This window comes from Phaenicophaeus curvirostris, chromosome 12, assembly GCF_032191515.1.
Source record: "Phaenicophaeus curvirostris isolate KB17595 chromosome 12, BPBGC_Pcur_1.0, whole genome shotgun sequence".
NCBI classification, from domain to species: Eukaryota; Metazoa; Chordata; class Aves; order Cuculiformes; family Cuculidae; genus Phaenicophaeus; species Phaenicophaeus curvirostris.
Window position 1 is genome coordinate 5,808,153 of NC_091403.1, and position 13,782 is coordinate 5,821,934.

Sequence of the window (13,782 nt, forward strand, 5' to 3'; positions counted from 1 at the left end):
ACATGAGCAAGAGTATCAAGGAGATCCACTGAAGTTCTGTGCCTTTTAAGACAATAAACATGGCATAACAGAAAATCTGATATTAAATAAGAAAAACGAAAGGGAAGGTCACAACAGAAAGGGAAGAGAAAACACATCCTACAAAGGGAAAACTCATTTCAGAATACATATGTAGGCACATGAGGTACTTCTAAGTAAAAGGATTTCAAAATCCCAAGCTGAAATACATTTCGGATACATTACCCATTTTCGACATTCAGAATGGTCATGACAACCTACTATCTTATTATTTACAGGATTCTACTCACCTATGCACTTTAAGCCATCAGGAGCTGTATAAAACCCTGGAGGACACTTGCAGAAGTAACTGCCAACTGTGTTTGAACACTCTCCTCCATCACAGATTCCAGGAACGGTGCTGCACTCATCAATATCTTCAAGGCAGAAAAAGAGAAGCAGGGCCAGGTTAGCTAAATTAGTTCTGCCATGAGAAGAGGCATTTTATAGTTACTATTAATGACCAAATTCAGTGTGGCCTGAGAACCTTCCTAACTTATGTGCTAGGGGCATCATCAGCAGTTTTGAATCAGGATCTCCTGTTAGGCATCTTATAAACACAAGTGAAACAGAACCTAAGAAAACACTGTATCTGTAAATCACAAAAAAAAACCAGAGAGCTTGTTTACCGCTTAATAATGATGGATCAAAATCTTAAACTGCAGAGGGGATTTACTAACTGCAAGTAAACAGTAACCTCTCCAGATTGAATTCTGAACACTAGAAGAAAACTGTCATGGGATCTGTAATGACTATTGCGATCAGGGGTTTAACCATTGTTATCTCCAGCAGCACAGCATCTCCTGGCATCACACTGAGGCAACAGTTCAATAACAACTCAAAGAGAAGTGTAGCACCTACTGAATTGTCCAACCTTCTTACTGCATTTTGTTTTTTCTTGGAATTCCCTCATATAAAAGCACTGTGCAGCTCGGCATTGCTCAGTTAAGGCAACCCAACAGGTTTATAGCTCAAAGCAGGATGACTGCAGGCAACAAAAATTACCTTCCCTGTCTTTCTCCACTAAGCGAAGTTCTGACGTTTCAACAGATTTCTAGACAGAAACTGCAATACCTACTGCCAAAGTCAGGCAATGTCCAGAATTCACCTTAATTTTTGTCAGTGATTTTAGAATAGAAGTCTATGTTGTGATTTTCTTCACTAACAAATCTCAATTCATACACTAACACATCATCATAGATCCAATGCCAAAAAGATTTTCAAAGTCTGCAGAAAAACTAACAACTATTTTCTTATACCTGGTCATAGCCACACACAGGAACAAAGGGAACTTAAAGGGCTTCTTCCACAGCCAGCAGTTCGTTACCTATGGTCATGTGAATAACAACCTATGCCAGCCCAAACTGCTCCTTAACTACCATCAGTAGCCTGCCTGTGATGTGTATTTATTTACTTTCCCCCTGATTTCCAGTGACTGTCTTAACAATGCAGCTGTGTCTGCTTAGCACTGCACTCATCTAGGAACCTGGAGTCCAGCTGAGATTAAAAACAGCTCGCCTTTTTTTTCCATAGTACCTACAAGAAGAATCAGCAAAGCAAAGCAGAAATGAAGGTTATCCTCCAGTGATCGATGACAACTGCTTGTCACAACCATCTACAATCACCCCGTTGCTCTCCTGACAAGGAGAATTCAGCCAGAAGTAATGGCATCATAGGACTCTATCCAACCTCTCCTCCAGAGATCTACGCACAGATAGACACGTGGCTGTAATAATGATTTCACCAACCACAAAAAATTTCTGAGGAAAAATACTGCAGCACCACCCAACTGCCAAGGCAAGGAGTGAACAATACTCCAGTCATTAAAAACGATTGGAGGAATTTAAATGTAATGCCTGAATTGGGATCTGGCCCCAACAGATGGGGGAAACACCCAAACTCCCACAGGACCATAAATGAGTATTTCAGCAAGTAGAGAGGAGCTCAGTTCTACTTCTCCTGTGAAGATGGTAATACAAAAATTCAGTAATATAAAAAAAATCTCAATTCGTCTTCCCCTAGGAAAGTATTGGATGCTCCTGTATCTTTGTGGGCTGTTGCCTTTGCAGGGAAGAGGTGGAGGGACTGGAGTGGCATATAGATAACCAGACCTCACAGACTGACCCACCCTAAGCAGCGAGGGGCCTTGAGTCCCCTGTGCACACATTCTTCCCCAGCATCTTGCAAGCTGTCGTGATGCGGGTCACATTCCTCACTTGGGTGTGTGAGAGGGGTGTGACTTCTTGTTCAGTGCTACTTCAAGGGTGTTGCCAAATCCTCGAGTCCGAGTGCCCTGGGAGCACTGCTAAGAGATTTCTGGCTTCTGCTCCAGGATTATACTCCACAGGAGTCGCAAAAGTCTCAGTGACAAAAAATGTGGAAATTGAATTTTGGTCTGAATAGGGCCCTTAATTAACAGAGAAAAATACAGTCGTACATGGATCAGACTCAAGCATTTTCTGACTCAAATTCACCAATGTTTATCTTAAAGTCAATGTTGACACTGTTTATATAGAGTCTGACCTTTTTAAAAGCAAAATCATCACTCTTTATTTTAGGGTTGAGCCTAACCCAAACAGTATTTCACTATTTATATTAGTGCTGACATTCACATAAGCAATATTACCATTGTTAAGTATGCACGTCTTACAAAGGTAAGAATACTCTACGTACTTGCAGACCTAAGCGTCGCTCCAGAAAAAAAACACTCCCTACAATCACCACAAGGAAGTATTTACCTCAGCATTAGTGCAACTGGAAGAGCAATGGTGACATGAAGCAGTGACATAATGTAACACTTAAAATGTAATTTTCCACCAGCTATGCTGATAAAGAGAAATTTGGCCAACACACTTCATTTTCCATCTTGTGTTGTCTCATGGTACCCAATGATTTCTATCATGATCTTACTTTAATGGGTACCCGCTGAAGAAACAGTACTGGTGATTCAGCACGTAGCTCTCAGTTCTACTAAATCCGTGATCTAGGACACATTACACGTGCCAGAAGTCCTACCTGCTAGATAGGAAGCTAAACAATGCAGATTATCAGACGTCAATTCCTATGTAACGGAATTAATTTGCTATAAGGAAAATACCTTTAAACTCAGAGGAGTAATTTTAAACAGCAGAATGGATATTCTGTTGTTAGGTGGCTACACTTTTAAATGTTGAATCCCTATCCTATTTCATGCAACTGGCATAAGGATGCTGCTTTTCATTTTTTTAGTTGTATTAACACCTACACAGCTCTAACAAAAACTGTTTGGTGCATGCAAAATGAAGATGTACGAAATTATGTCTCCGTATCCCGAGGTTCAAAAATTTCCAGGTATGGAATTAACAACAGGAAGCTTCATCCTATCTTTGCAGCTAGGCAATCAATCCAAACAGATTTCACAAGATGGGGTAGAAAATTTGTGGCAGGATTTGAGAATGAACCAAGCAATCCCAGATTCAGTGGGGGATTTGTTCTTTGTTTGGGCTTTTTGTTTGACTTATTTACATGATTCAGCAATCAAGAAATACCAGGGGAATGTTTATACAATGCAGCCTATGTAAGCCTACAGTTCCCAGTTTTTTAAAGGCATACATTTGGTCCTTCTCATTCACTACCTTGGTACTTCATCCACAGAAAGCAACACCTGCAACATTGTCCTCCCATAAAGCTGAGTTACATTAATTCCTGCTAAGACCACTGTCAGTCAATATGAAAACCATGCTGCGTACGATCTCTTCTGAAATTGCCTTACCTAACCTCCACTTAAATTATAAGCTTTTGCTTGAAATAGGGATTTTTCTTTTGAAAGTGTAAGTTTTAATTCTTCCAAAATTACAAAAAAATTTGAGTGCTTCCTTAAAAGCACCTAATGCAAGAAAGGATGGTGCATGCACACCTTACTCTCACAGTCACCCACCTTTGTGATATTGAAAGCTGGCACTCCAAAATCAGTAACCATTTATGAAACTTGCCTGCTCAAATTAATTTAATTTTTGTCTAATGACTGAAAGGAGAATCAGATGTAAGAGTTTAAAAATTGTCCAGACTTCACTGTAAAGAAGATAAATCAAAACTGTGCAATTGACACATTTGAGTACTACGTTCCTTACGCATACCAAATTCTCTTAAAGCAAAGGAGGCATCTGTGCCTGATTATTCTATTACAAAGAGAAAAAATACTATGATTTCAAACTTAAAAATTAGTAAGATTCCATAATCACGCACTGCAAATTTACACACTAATATCTAACACCTGTTGTACTTCAATAAGGAAAGATAAAATGTTTGTGCCTCTTTAATACCTGCAACTGTCAGATGAGTTTAGAGCCCAATCCTGCTGTCTTTGCACAGCAGTGTCAAGCTCCCATTAACATTAAATACAATTTACCTGAGCAGGGGGCAATGTGCTGAACCTTCCAGCTGCGTACACTTTTTGGTTAAAAGATACATATTGAGACTTCTGCCTCAAGTTAAAAATTATTTTTAGTTTTAATGTTAAATTTGTTTCAGATGTACCTTTAAGTCTGCAAAGTGTTACACAAATAAAAGGCTGGAAAAAGCTGCAGGGCCAATATTTAAGATTCTCTGGTTTAGAAGGAGAAAGGACCGTTATTTGTATTTGTTGTGAAGAACGCTATTTGCATATTCGAGGCAAGGGAGACTGGAAAGTTTATTACAAACTTCTAAACAAAGTTGGTCATAGAAAGAAGACTTCCCTCCCCTTTACTTTCAGAATAAAGTTCTAAAAGTTCTTACCATCACATTTCTGTGTCACTTCATTAAACTTGTGTCCAGCTGGGCATTTGCACTCAAAAGATCCAACAGTATTAATGCAATTTCCCCCTTGACAGATCCCAGGGATGGCTTGGCATTCATCCACATCTATCATATGAAAAGGGAAAAAAACACCCACTTTTAATTCATTTCTCAAAAACAGCCATAATAATATGTCTACACAGAAATTAAAATATGCCTAAATCCATCCTTCACCCATCCTAATATTATGATACTTGCTTGCAAAGACAGACACTAATTTCGTAATTACTCTACGCAAAGTATGATTAAGTACAGTACTCTGAATCTTTTTTCTGCAAGCAATCACATGGTTATTATTGTTACAGACATTAAGCATCTAACTGCTATTGCTTTATTTTTCCAAAACATCTGGGGAATGCTGTACAGAGAACACAGCCTGCCAAAACCCAGGTTCCTTTAAGTATCTGGAGCTGGGCACTGAAAATTACTTGCCCCTTTGAAAATCTTGGCAACTCTGTAGAGCCCAGCAGCACAGAGATGCAGGAGTGCAGAGGAGCAGTGTGCGATGGGCATGGAGAGGCATGGGGAACTGCACAGTCATTATTGATGGAAATTATTAACTCTTCAATCCAGTAAGATCAGCACCAATGACCTTAACCAATGGTTAGGACTTAATTCAAGGAGTTTCATAGCCATAATTAATGTGTCAGGAGGAATTACTAATGACTTGCTTAGGCGCTGATAAATTTGGAAGGGTTTTTCCCCCTTTATGTCTCTCTCTTTGCTTTTTATTTTTTTCATTCCAGAGAATGAAAGAACAAAGATGATATCACAGGCTAGGTAGGGAGCTCAAGACAAACATTTTCAAGAGGCCCCAGTTTTTGGCTTCATGGTTATTTTAGCACAACAACATGTGTGTCGTCACTTAGCTGCAAAAAGTGTTTCTATGGCTTAGTAAGAGCTAGAGAAAAGACACTAACAGGGGAGGAGCAGCACTGCAATAGGAGACACTGGAGGTCTGGCTCGCAGTCCCTAGGGGCTGCCCTGTGTCTGCTGCTGCCTTTCCTTCAGCAGCAAATTGAGCACTCCCTACGCTCCAAGTGAAATGCCTGCGTTTCCCCCTCTTCCCCAAGAAGTGGGTGCTGGTAAAACCCCATTTCTTGAACTCTTGGGCTTCACACTAGGCTCGGTTTCAATGCAGGGACACAAGCTGAAGGAGACGATGCTTTCAAATCTCCTCTTATAAATCCCAGAGAGACAGCTGCAATGTGTCTTGTAGTCTGAAAAGCGAAGTATTATGTCTGTACAAAAGGCCAAGAGGCAATTTCCCTGGGAGCCACAAGTAGGAAGTTTCAGTAACGCCAAGGGGCATATCTGTCCCGCATCGCAGAGCGTTACGTAAAGATCCCCGGGCTGGGGGTGCAGCAGCCGAGCCGCAGCAGTGCTGTGCCCCAGCTAAACCCTGCGCTGGGAGGTATGAAGAGCTAGCACAGCCCCAGCCCCCTTTACACCATCACATCGCTGCTGGGACTCGAGCTACAGCAAGCAATACTCTGCTTTAATAGCAGCAATCAGCCAGACTTCACGGCATTGCATTTAAAAAACAATTGAAAAAAATAGAAGTCATGCTCCTGAGTCACGATGTCTGTTTCAAAATCCCACCTTTTGGCCTTCACTTTCCTCCTCTGTAAGTTTAAAAACCTCAGCTGTGATATTAACTTAACTTTCAGCCAGACAGACAAAGTGTGGGCAGTGATATTCTATTTACTTTTTAAAATAAACTTGCCCCCCCGCCCCCATTTCATATTTTCTGACTTCCCCACACAATAATAATGGTTCCTTTTCCTCTTCAGAGAACCTGGATTTTATTTAACCTGCTTTCCTTTATTTAGATTGAATATGGATGTGAAATCCCTGAAATGTCTTCAGTCTGAATGGATGTTATCTGATTTCAAAAGGCCTGGATTTGGTACAATTGCATGAAAAATAAAGCTAATACGTGGTTCCATAGAAAATCTGTTGAAATTATGAACACATTACAAGAGAAGGGAAAACTGGAAAGTACAAGTCAAGCATACAGGGCCAAAACTGTGTTGGCACCACAAACAGATCAGCATAAATGTAGCTGTATGCTAAGAAATGTGCAGCAGGCAGAAGCAGCCTTACTCTGAACTGCACAAACACGTTGGAGAGGTCACTGCAGCTTTCTGTGACACAAACATTAGGGATATAACTAGGTGTGGCAGGAGCTCAGGGGTGTGGGCCACATATTTATGCACATAAGATATCAGAAGGATCCAGAATCTCAATTCACAGATTTCTGCACAATTTACTTCTGACCTTCAGGGAGGAACAGAAAGGTTGAGGTCAAAATATGCACATATTAGTCAGCATACACAAACACGCTCCTCTTGAAGTTCATCGTGCCTGTCTGCAGGCACCAACCAGAACTTGGCCTGTGACAGAGGATATCTATATTTTTTAATGCAATGGAATGCCTTGAAGTCCTTTGTAGGAATTTTATTCTTAAATAAAATTACTCATAGATTCATAAACTTTATCTTCCCTATTTTCAAAGATATTGTAACTAATTAGAAAACGTTAGACAGATTGAAATAAACTAGCCCCAAAGATATGGTCCTGGGAATTTATAATCCACATCAGTTTAATACATAGCTGCCCCTGTTAACTTTCTCCTGTTTCCTGCCAGACATCCAGACAATAAAAGAATTTATACAGCTGGAAGTATTAGAATAAAAGCCAAAAGCAGTGTAAGGACTTTCTATGGTAAGGCGTGTTCAGAAAAAAAGTAAGCAACATCTGGGAGGATTTTACAATTTGAAACAAATGCAAACGCATTTCCAAAATTGTATAAAATATATAATAGGGCATTTCAAATGGCACGACATGCACTTTCCTCCAGGTCGGAGCAGGGTAGCTCAAGCGATAAGACACCCCAGATGAATCCAAAATCAACAGTTTTTAGCTAAAAAAATCCCACAGTGGATAAATGGAGCCATATTGTCACAGATTGATTTTTACGTGTTTTGAGTGCTTTTTTGAAACAGAATAAACTCCTCCACAGAATGATCGAGTGCTACACTCAGAAATACACCATTACAGAACCAAGGGCAAGGGCTGCTGGCAGCGAGAAATTCATTAAGACGCTGGCTGCTCTCACATGACCTAAGTTACTAATGTACTCACTTGAACATCAGGCACTCACTGAATCATGAAGTAATGCTTCTGACAAGGTTTTTCCATCCTTCACACGTATAGCTGAGAATGGCTTAGGACAGGTTTTTCACAGCAGTGTAACTCAATTAAGATTAAACCAGTAACAATTTCAGCAGCTCTCGGGGAAGCTTTGCCGCTAACTTACCTTGACAGGCGCCAGTTCGGATGTTTGGAATGAAACCCCTGCGGCAGGGATGCGGCTGGGCAGGACACATTTCACAGGGGTGGCCCCACGCCCTCCCGACTGTGGCACAGCAAAGGGTTTTTGTGCAGACGATTCCACTGAGCTGTCCCTGGCACATCTGGTTGGTTATCAAAGTGAAGCAAGGGCCAGTCCTGTAATCTGCACCAAAGACAGGAAACCTAATCAGCATGACAATAAAAACACGCCACAAAACTCATAACAAAGCAAAACAACAGCACGTTTAGGCAAGTCTTCTGCACATACACTGCCCACCAGCCCAACAATTTTACTTAGGAGTGACCTGCAGAGGCTTTTTCTCAAGTTTTCTTCTCATTCAGATCCACTGAAAATAAGCAGCTCTATAAAAACATCGTGACTATCTTACCAGGAGCTTAATGTACCTAAGATTCTGCAGGTCCCCTCTGCTGCTTGGTTTAACCTCCAGTCCTACTCTTTGGGAGGTCTTTTCATCATTTTGTTTTAAATATTCAGTGCATTAATTAAAATAATAATGATAAAAGGGTTAGGATATGTTTATTTCCACAAGTGTTGTTCTTGAATGAGTCTCAAGGGAAGAGAATACAGACTGCAGGAAGTTTTTTAAGAACAGTTTTCACTGTTATTCAGACATAGGCTGTACCAGATATGTGGGTATGTTTGCCTACAGCTGAATGGAGGGCATGTGGAACACATCTGCTTTGATTTGTTTATGGGAGGACAGGCCACTTAACCAACAGACAGAATTAAACTAAGATGTTAATAAAATACTAGTAGGCTTTATTTTGTTCCATTCTCCAAGGGCAACAACCAAACAGTGGTACTGCCAACTCCTGCTGTCTCCTGGACATCCGGGGTGCACACTCCAGTTAATTCTTCACAAGTGACCCTAAAACGTTTTGTTTGGTTTTTTTTTTTTGCTATGGTGCAGCAGGACAGAGACCAGCATCCTGTAAGCACAACCTGCAAATTATGAACCTGATGCTTGCCTATACTGGAAGAGTTACCAGATGCCTCAGCCAAGGTCACTAAGTAATTCACACTGCCTTATAGTCACGACATTATAAATCCCTCCAATTTTCACGCCACTTCCAAGCTTTGTTAACAATAATGTTTCCACTAAACCATTGACAATCAATGTTAAACAGGGCAGAAGTAAGAACTGATGTCTTTTCCATCTTCCCTGTCTCTCCTCACCAGGTGCACCCTGAAATCTATCATTTAACCCATCTTCATTTCAATCCAGGGTTCTAGGTCTATATGCTATAATTCTGCTGATCAATCAAGCTGCTTTTTGATATAATAATTAAAAGGGATTACAGAAGTCCTGGAAAATGAACAGTAGCACTACATTGTTACTATTACCTTCATCAGTTATATGTTTTTGCTCTCAGAAAGGATATCAAGCTAGTTTGAAAGACCTACTTCTGATAATCTTGTACTGAATGGCAGTAAATACCATGTACTCTTCATTCATGTATTACAACCTATAAGTGCTATTTTATCTTTAACAGGTCTGTTTAACAGACCTATAATCACCCAGATCATCTCTCTTCCTTTTATTGGAACAACAATAACTTTCTTCTAGTCTCTGGAAACTTGTCCTGTATTTCCATACTTATGGAGAAATAACCTGCATGATATGAGAACCCTTCACCTCACTTTTTTTCAGTCCCCCTGGTTCTTGCTAGCTGGACTAGCTGCAAAAAATATGTAAATTAATGATATTTACTGCCATCCTTAAATGCTATCAGACTGCAAATATGCAATTTCTGTTCTATCCCCTCCAAACAGTACAGCTTCATTTACTGAACTCTTCTGCTTTCTCTTCCATAGCAATTCTGTGAGCCTCATCGTGAAATGGGTCAGAATCCTGATAATATCCTAAGATTAACTTTGTTACTTAACCACTTTTCATGGTCTTAACATTGTTGGCTTAGTATTTCTCATTGTGTCCCTTCACTTCCCATATTAGTTCTCTGCTCTGCAGCTTCTATCAGGTTTTTTTCCCATTTTTAAGCATTTTTGTAGCTGCTTGCATCTTCCTACTTTTGTTAAAACTTACACTGCCCTCTTGTCATTGTAGAAATGCAGCTTTGAAAGCATGTAGTACAAAACCAAATATTACCAGCTTGATCTTATTTCTTCAGCACACAAATGAATACAAATACGTCATGATCAGTTATATCTATCAATTAAAAAAATATAGTTCTTAAGATTGATTCTTTAGCCTTGAACAAAATGACACCTAAGAGAACTACCTACTTTACTGTAGGCAAAACTCCAAATATCAGAACTCCTCATATAAAACCAATAGATGACAATTTCTTTAGAAACACCACAGCTTTGTGTCGCCAGCAGGAAATGGCCAGTGTACCTCCTCAGAATGAAATCCCTCATTGTAGACTGTCTCTATCCCATTTATATATAGACAGTTTAAAAAGAAGTCATTTTGTCCTCTGTCACAGCGGGAAGCGTGCGCCAGACAGTAGTGAATAACCCATCTTATGGTAGAATATGAAAGGATCAGCATTTACAATTGTTTGCTTTCAGGCTATAAATGACTTAGCAGTGCTAATACAACTTAGAAATATGGTGAGCCTAATGAAGTTAACTTAATAATCTTTCCACAAGGTTTCAGTAACAAGAAGTAGGTCAAATATGCACTCAAAACCAAGAAAATCCAGCTCCTATTTGTTATCCAAGTTCATAGCAATTTAGTATGGAGAATTATACTTTATTTTTCCCTAATCCTTTGCCTTGACAAATTTTATTCTTAATATTCAGTTTTCTGCTGAGTAGAGTTTTTCTTGTATTTTCTTAAATAGAATCTTTCACCTTTTCTTAAGTAAGGTTTTTTTGTGTTCTTTACGAAAAATTCTAAAGGCCAGGAAATGCATAAGAAAAAGATCATTTGTACGTACGAGCTGACCTACGGCCACGTAGAACACACTTCAAGAGACTTAATAAAAAGAGCTCTAAAATTGAAGCATTCTTAATAGTGAGTTTAAGATTTTTTTTATTTATCACATGACAAAGGCCTATAAGAACTAAAGGGAACTGGGATCCCATTAGCACAATGGGAAAACAAAAGGAATGGTAACACATGTAAAGAGATTTCCTTGAGTTACAGCATTTCCTTGAAGGTGTTCAATTTTATGAATTAAGCTTATTTCAGAAGATGCAATAAACCCTAGGGTCTATGCTACAAGGCACTGACTTGGGATATGAGCTTAAAATTCCAATCTTCATTATATAACAGCAATGTTTCCTTATACGTTGATCTCATTTGCAATTATTTAAACTATTTCAATGAGTAAAGCTCAAACAGTAGGGTCCAAGTGATCAGTCAGTAGTTGAAAAATATAGCCAGCAAAGCAATTACACAGTTTGGTTTTTTCCCAGAGGTAATTTCATTTTAACTGGAGAATGTTGAGACTTCAAATTATTTTAGTAAAATGATTTTTAAAGATCTGCAACTGATAATTCAAATGTTTTAACTCACTTCTAATGCAAATTTCAGCATGTGCAAGCAGTTTTCAGTAAGGCATTACTCACTGTTATCTAACAACTTTATCTGCTTCTTCACACACTTCTTAGCTATTTTGATAAGGAATAATTCCACAGAGAGCCTCAGACAACTGAAAAGACGGCAGAAACTGTAAAACCACATTGAGTTCATACACCATCAAAAAGAAGGCAACAGAATGAGGCTGGTTTACACCATGCAAGAAACCCAGCTTATTAAGCCCCCAGGAAAGAATCAAGATGCATTTTGATCTAGAGCTTGTTCCTTTTTCAGCCACAATCATGAAATAATTTCAGTTATCTTCTCAAAAGATCCTTTATGTTCCTAAAAGCACTGGAGAGGCTACTGAAATATGTAGTACTGGCAGGCTTTGATCAAAACCAAGCATAGCAATAAATAAACATAATTGTTCCAAGTGATGCTGGACAGCACCAGAGACTCGGAGCACCAGGATAATGCAAGACTTTCAACACCGGATAGACAGCTTAAGCCCTCAGTTCATGTTAACCTCCGCTTTCAAGCACAATGTAGATTTTACTGTAAAAATACAATTTAAAAAAAAATTGAACTAACGGAACCCAGATTAAAAAATTTTGCTAGTGCAAGAATGCTGGATGAAATTCTGGTCACTTTTTCCTCCAAGCTTCACTCCTTATGAATCTCCTATAAAGATTCTTTATGTTTCAATTTAACAGCCTGATAGGCACCTGCTAGGGAGGCTGACAGACTCTGACACACTTGTTAAAATAAATGGAAACTGAATGGGTGCAAAGGTTGAAGGATGGGACCCTCACAAGCCAGCATTTATCTTACAGTGCTCAAGAACTCAGTACTGAAAACACGAAGAAGCCATTTCTTGACATCATCAAGAAATGGATAACAACAAAAGGAGTGCTGCTTTTCCAGTACTCAGCAGACAACATGCACAGCTCACAGTGCTGCATGCTGGCTGAGGAGCAAACCCAGAACGTTCCTTGAAGGGAGGAAGCATCCATACAACGTCCTGAGATGTAAGGGACCCACAAGGATCATCAAGTCCCACTCCTGTCCCTGCACAGGACAAACCCAAAATTCACAGAACGTGTCTGAAAGTGTTGTCCAAATGCTTCCTCTTCACAGGGGTAAATTCTGCATGAACCCCCAAATCCAGCCAAGACTGCTGTGCAACTGAAACCACCCTTAGCAATGAAAACTGGCAAGTTTCCCTTTCTTTAGTACAGAGGAAAGAAAGGAATATTCCATTATCACACAAAGAATGAAAGAAAGGTCAGAAAGGGCTCTAAGGCAAGTGAAGTACCTTTAAAGCTGATCTTTATTACAACTTACTTTCCTGCCTAGCAGCATTTTTGTTTTGTGGGTTAGTTGTTCAGGAGTTTTTTGCCAGCTGGGGATAAAAAAGAACATTGGAAGTGAGACCACACAGGGTAGAAACAGAGTCTTGTGTCTGCGAAGCCCATGCAGCGCTGCTCACGTGTGACCCGCTGTACTTGCTAGCTTATTCCAGCCATCAGAAAAGAGAATTGCAACCAGTTGCACCTGAGAATGCTCTTCTGGAAACTGGACTCACATGGCCAAAGAATAACTCTAGCTAAAAGGTTGGCAGTCTGAGTTTCAAGTAGCAGAAGTCTTTTAACGCAGTATATGACTTCAGGCAATTCTCAAACATCCAAAATGTGTATTTGTAATGGGGAAAAAAAAGAAAAGAATTTTTAGCAATTCTGTTTTTCAATGGCACTCCTAAAATGCAAAGAGAAATTCTAAATAATGACAGAACTAGTAACTAGGCGGTTACAAGCTGAAAAAAAATACTTGGTAATTAAAATGCAACACAGAACAGTATGAGAAAACAAGCTTCCATCTTTCCCTGGCCTGGAAGGGCAGGTGCTGAGAATGCTATTGATAAGAAAAGATATCACACCTCTGCTACAGTGGGGGAAAATATGCCTTAAACACAACTTTTAAATTAGCAAAAGTAGGATTAGAAAAACAGATGATAGGATTTCCAAAGGAGTTTCCAAAAATG

At 39.5% G+C, this 13,782-nt stretch overlaps 1 protein-coding gene across 1 annotated transcript in view; it reads right to left on the bottom strand.

Annotated features, from left to right (window-relative positions):
* The window catches only part of FBN1 (fibrillin 1), a 144,098-nt gene that overhangs the window by 83,455 nt on the left and 46,861 nt on the right, over nucleotides 1–13,782 (bottom strand). The window contains exons 6-8 of the mRNA XM_069866952.1: nucleotides 8,195–8,392; nucleotides 4,813–4,938; nucleotides 309–434 (exon numbers count right to left, since the gene is read on the bottom strand). Coding sequence (XP_069723053.1) covers nucleotides 309–434; nucleotides 4,813–4,938; nucleotides 8,195–8,392 — 450 coding nt within the window. The remainder of the gene's footprint in view (nucleotides 1–308; nucleotides 435–4,812; nucleotides 4,939–8,194; nucleotides 8,393–13,782) is intronic.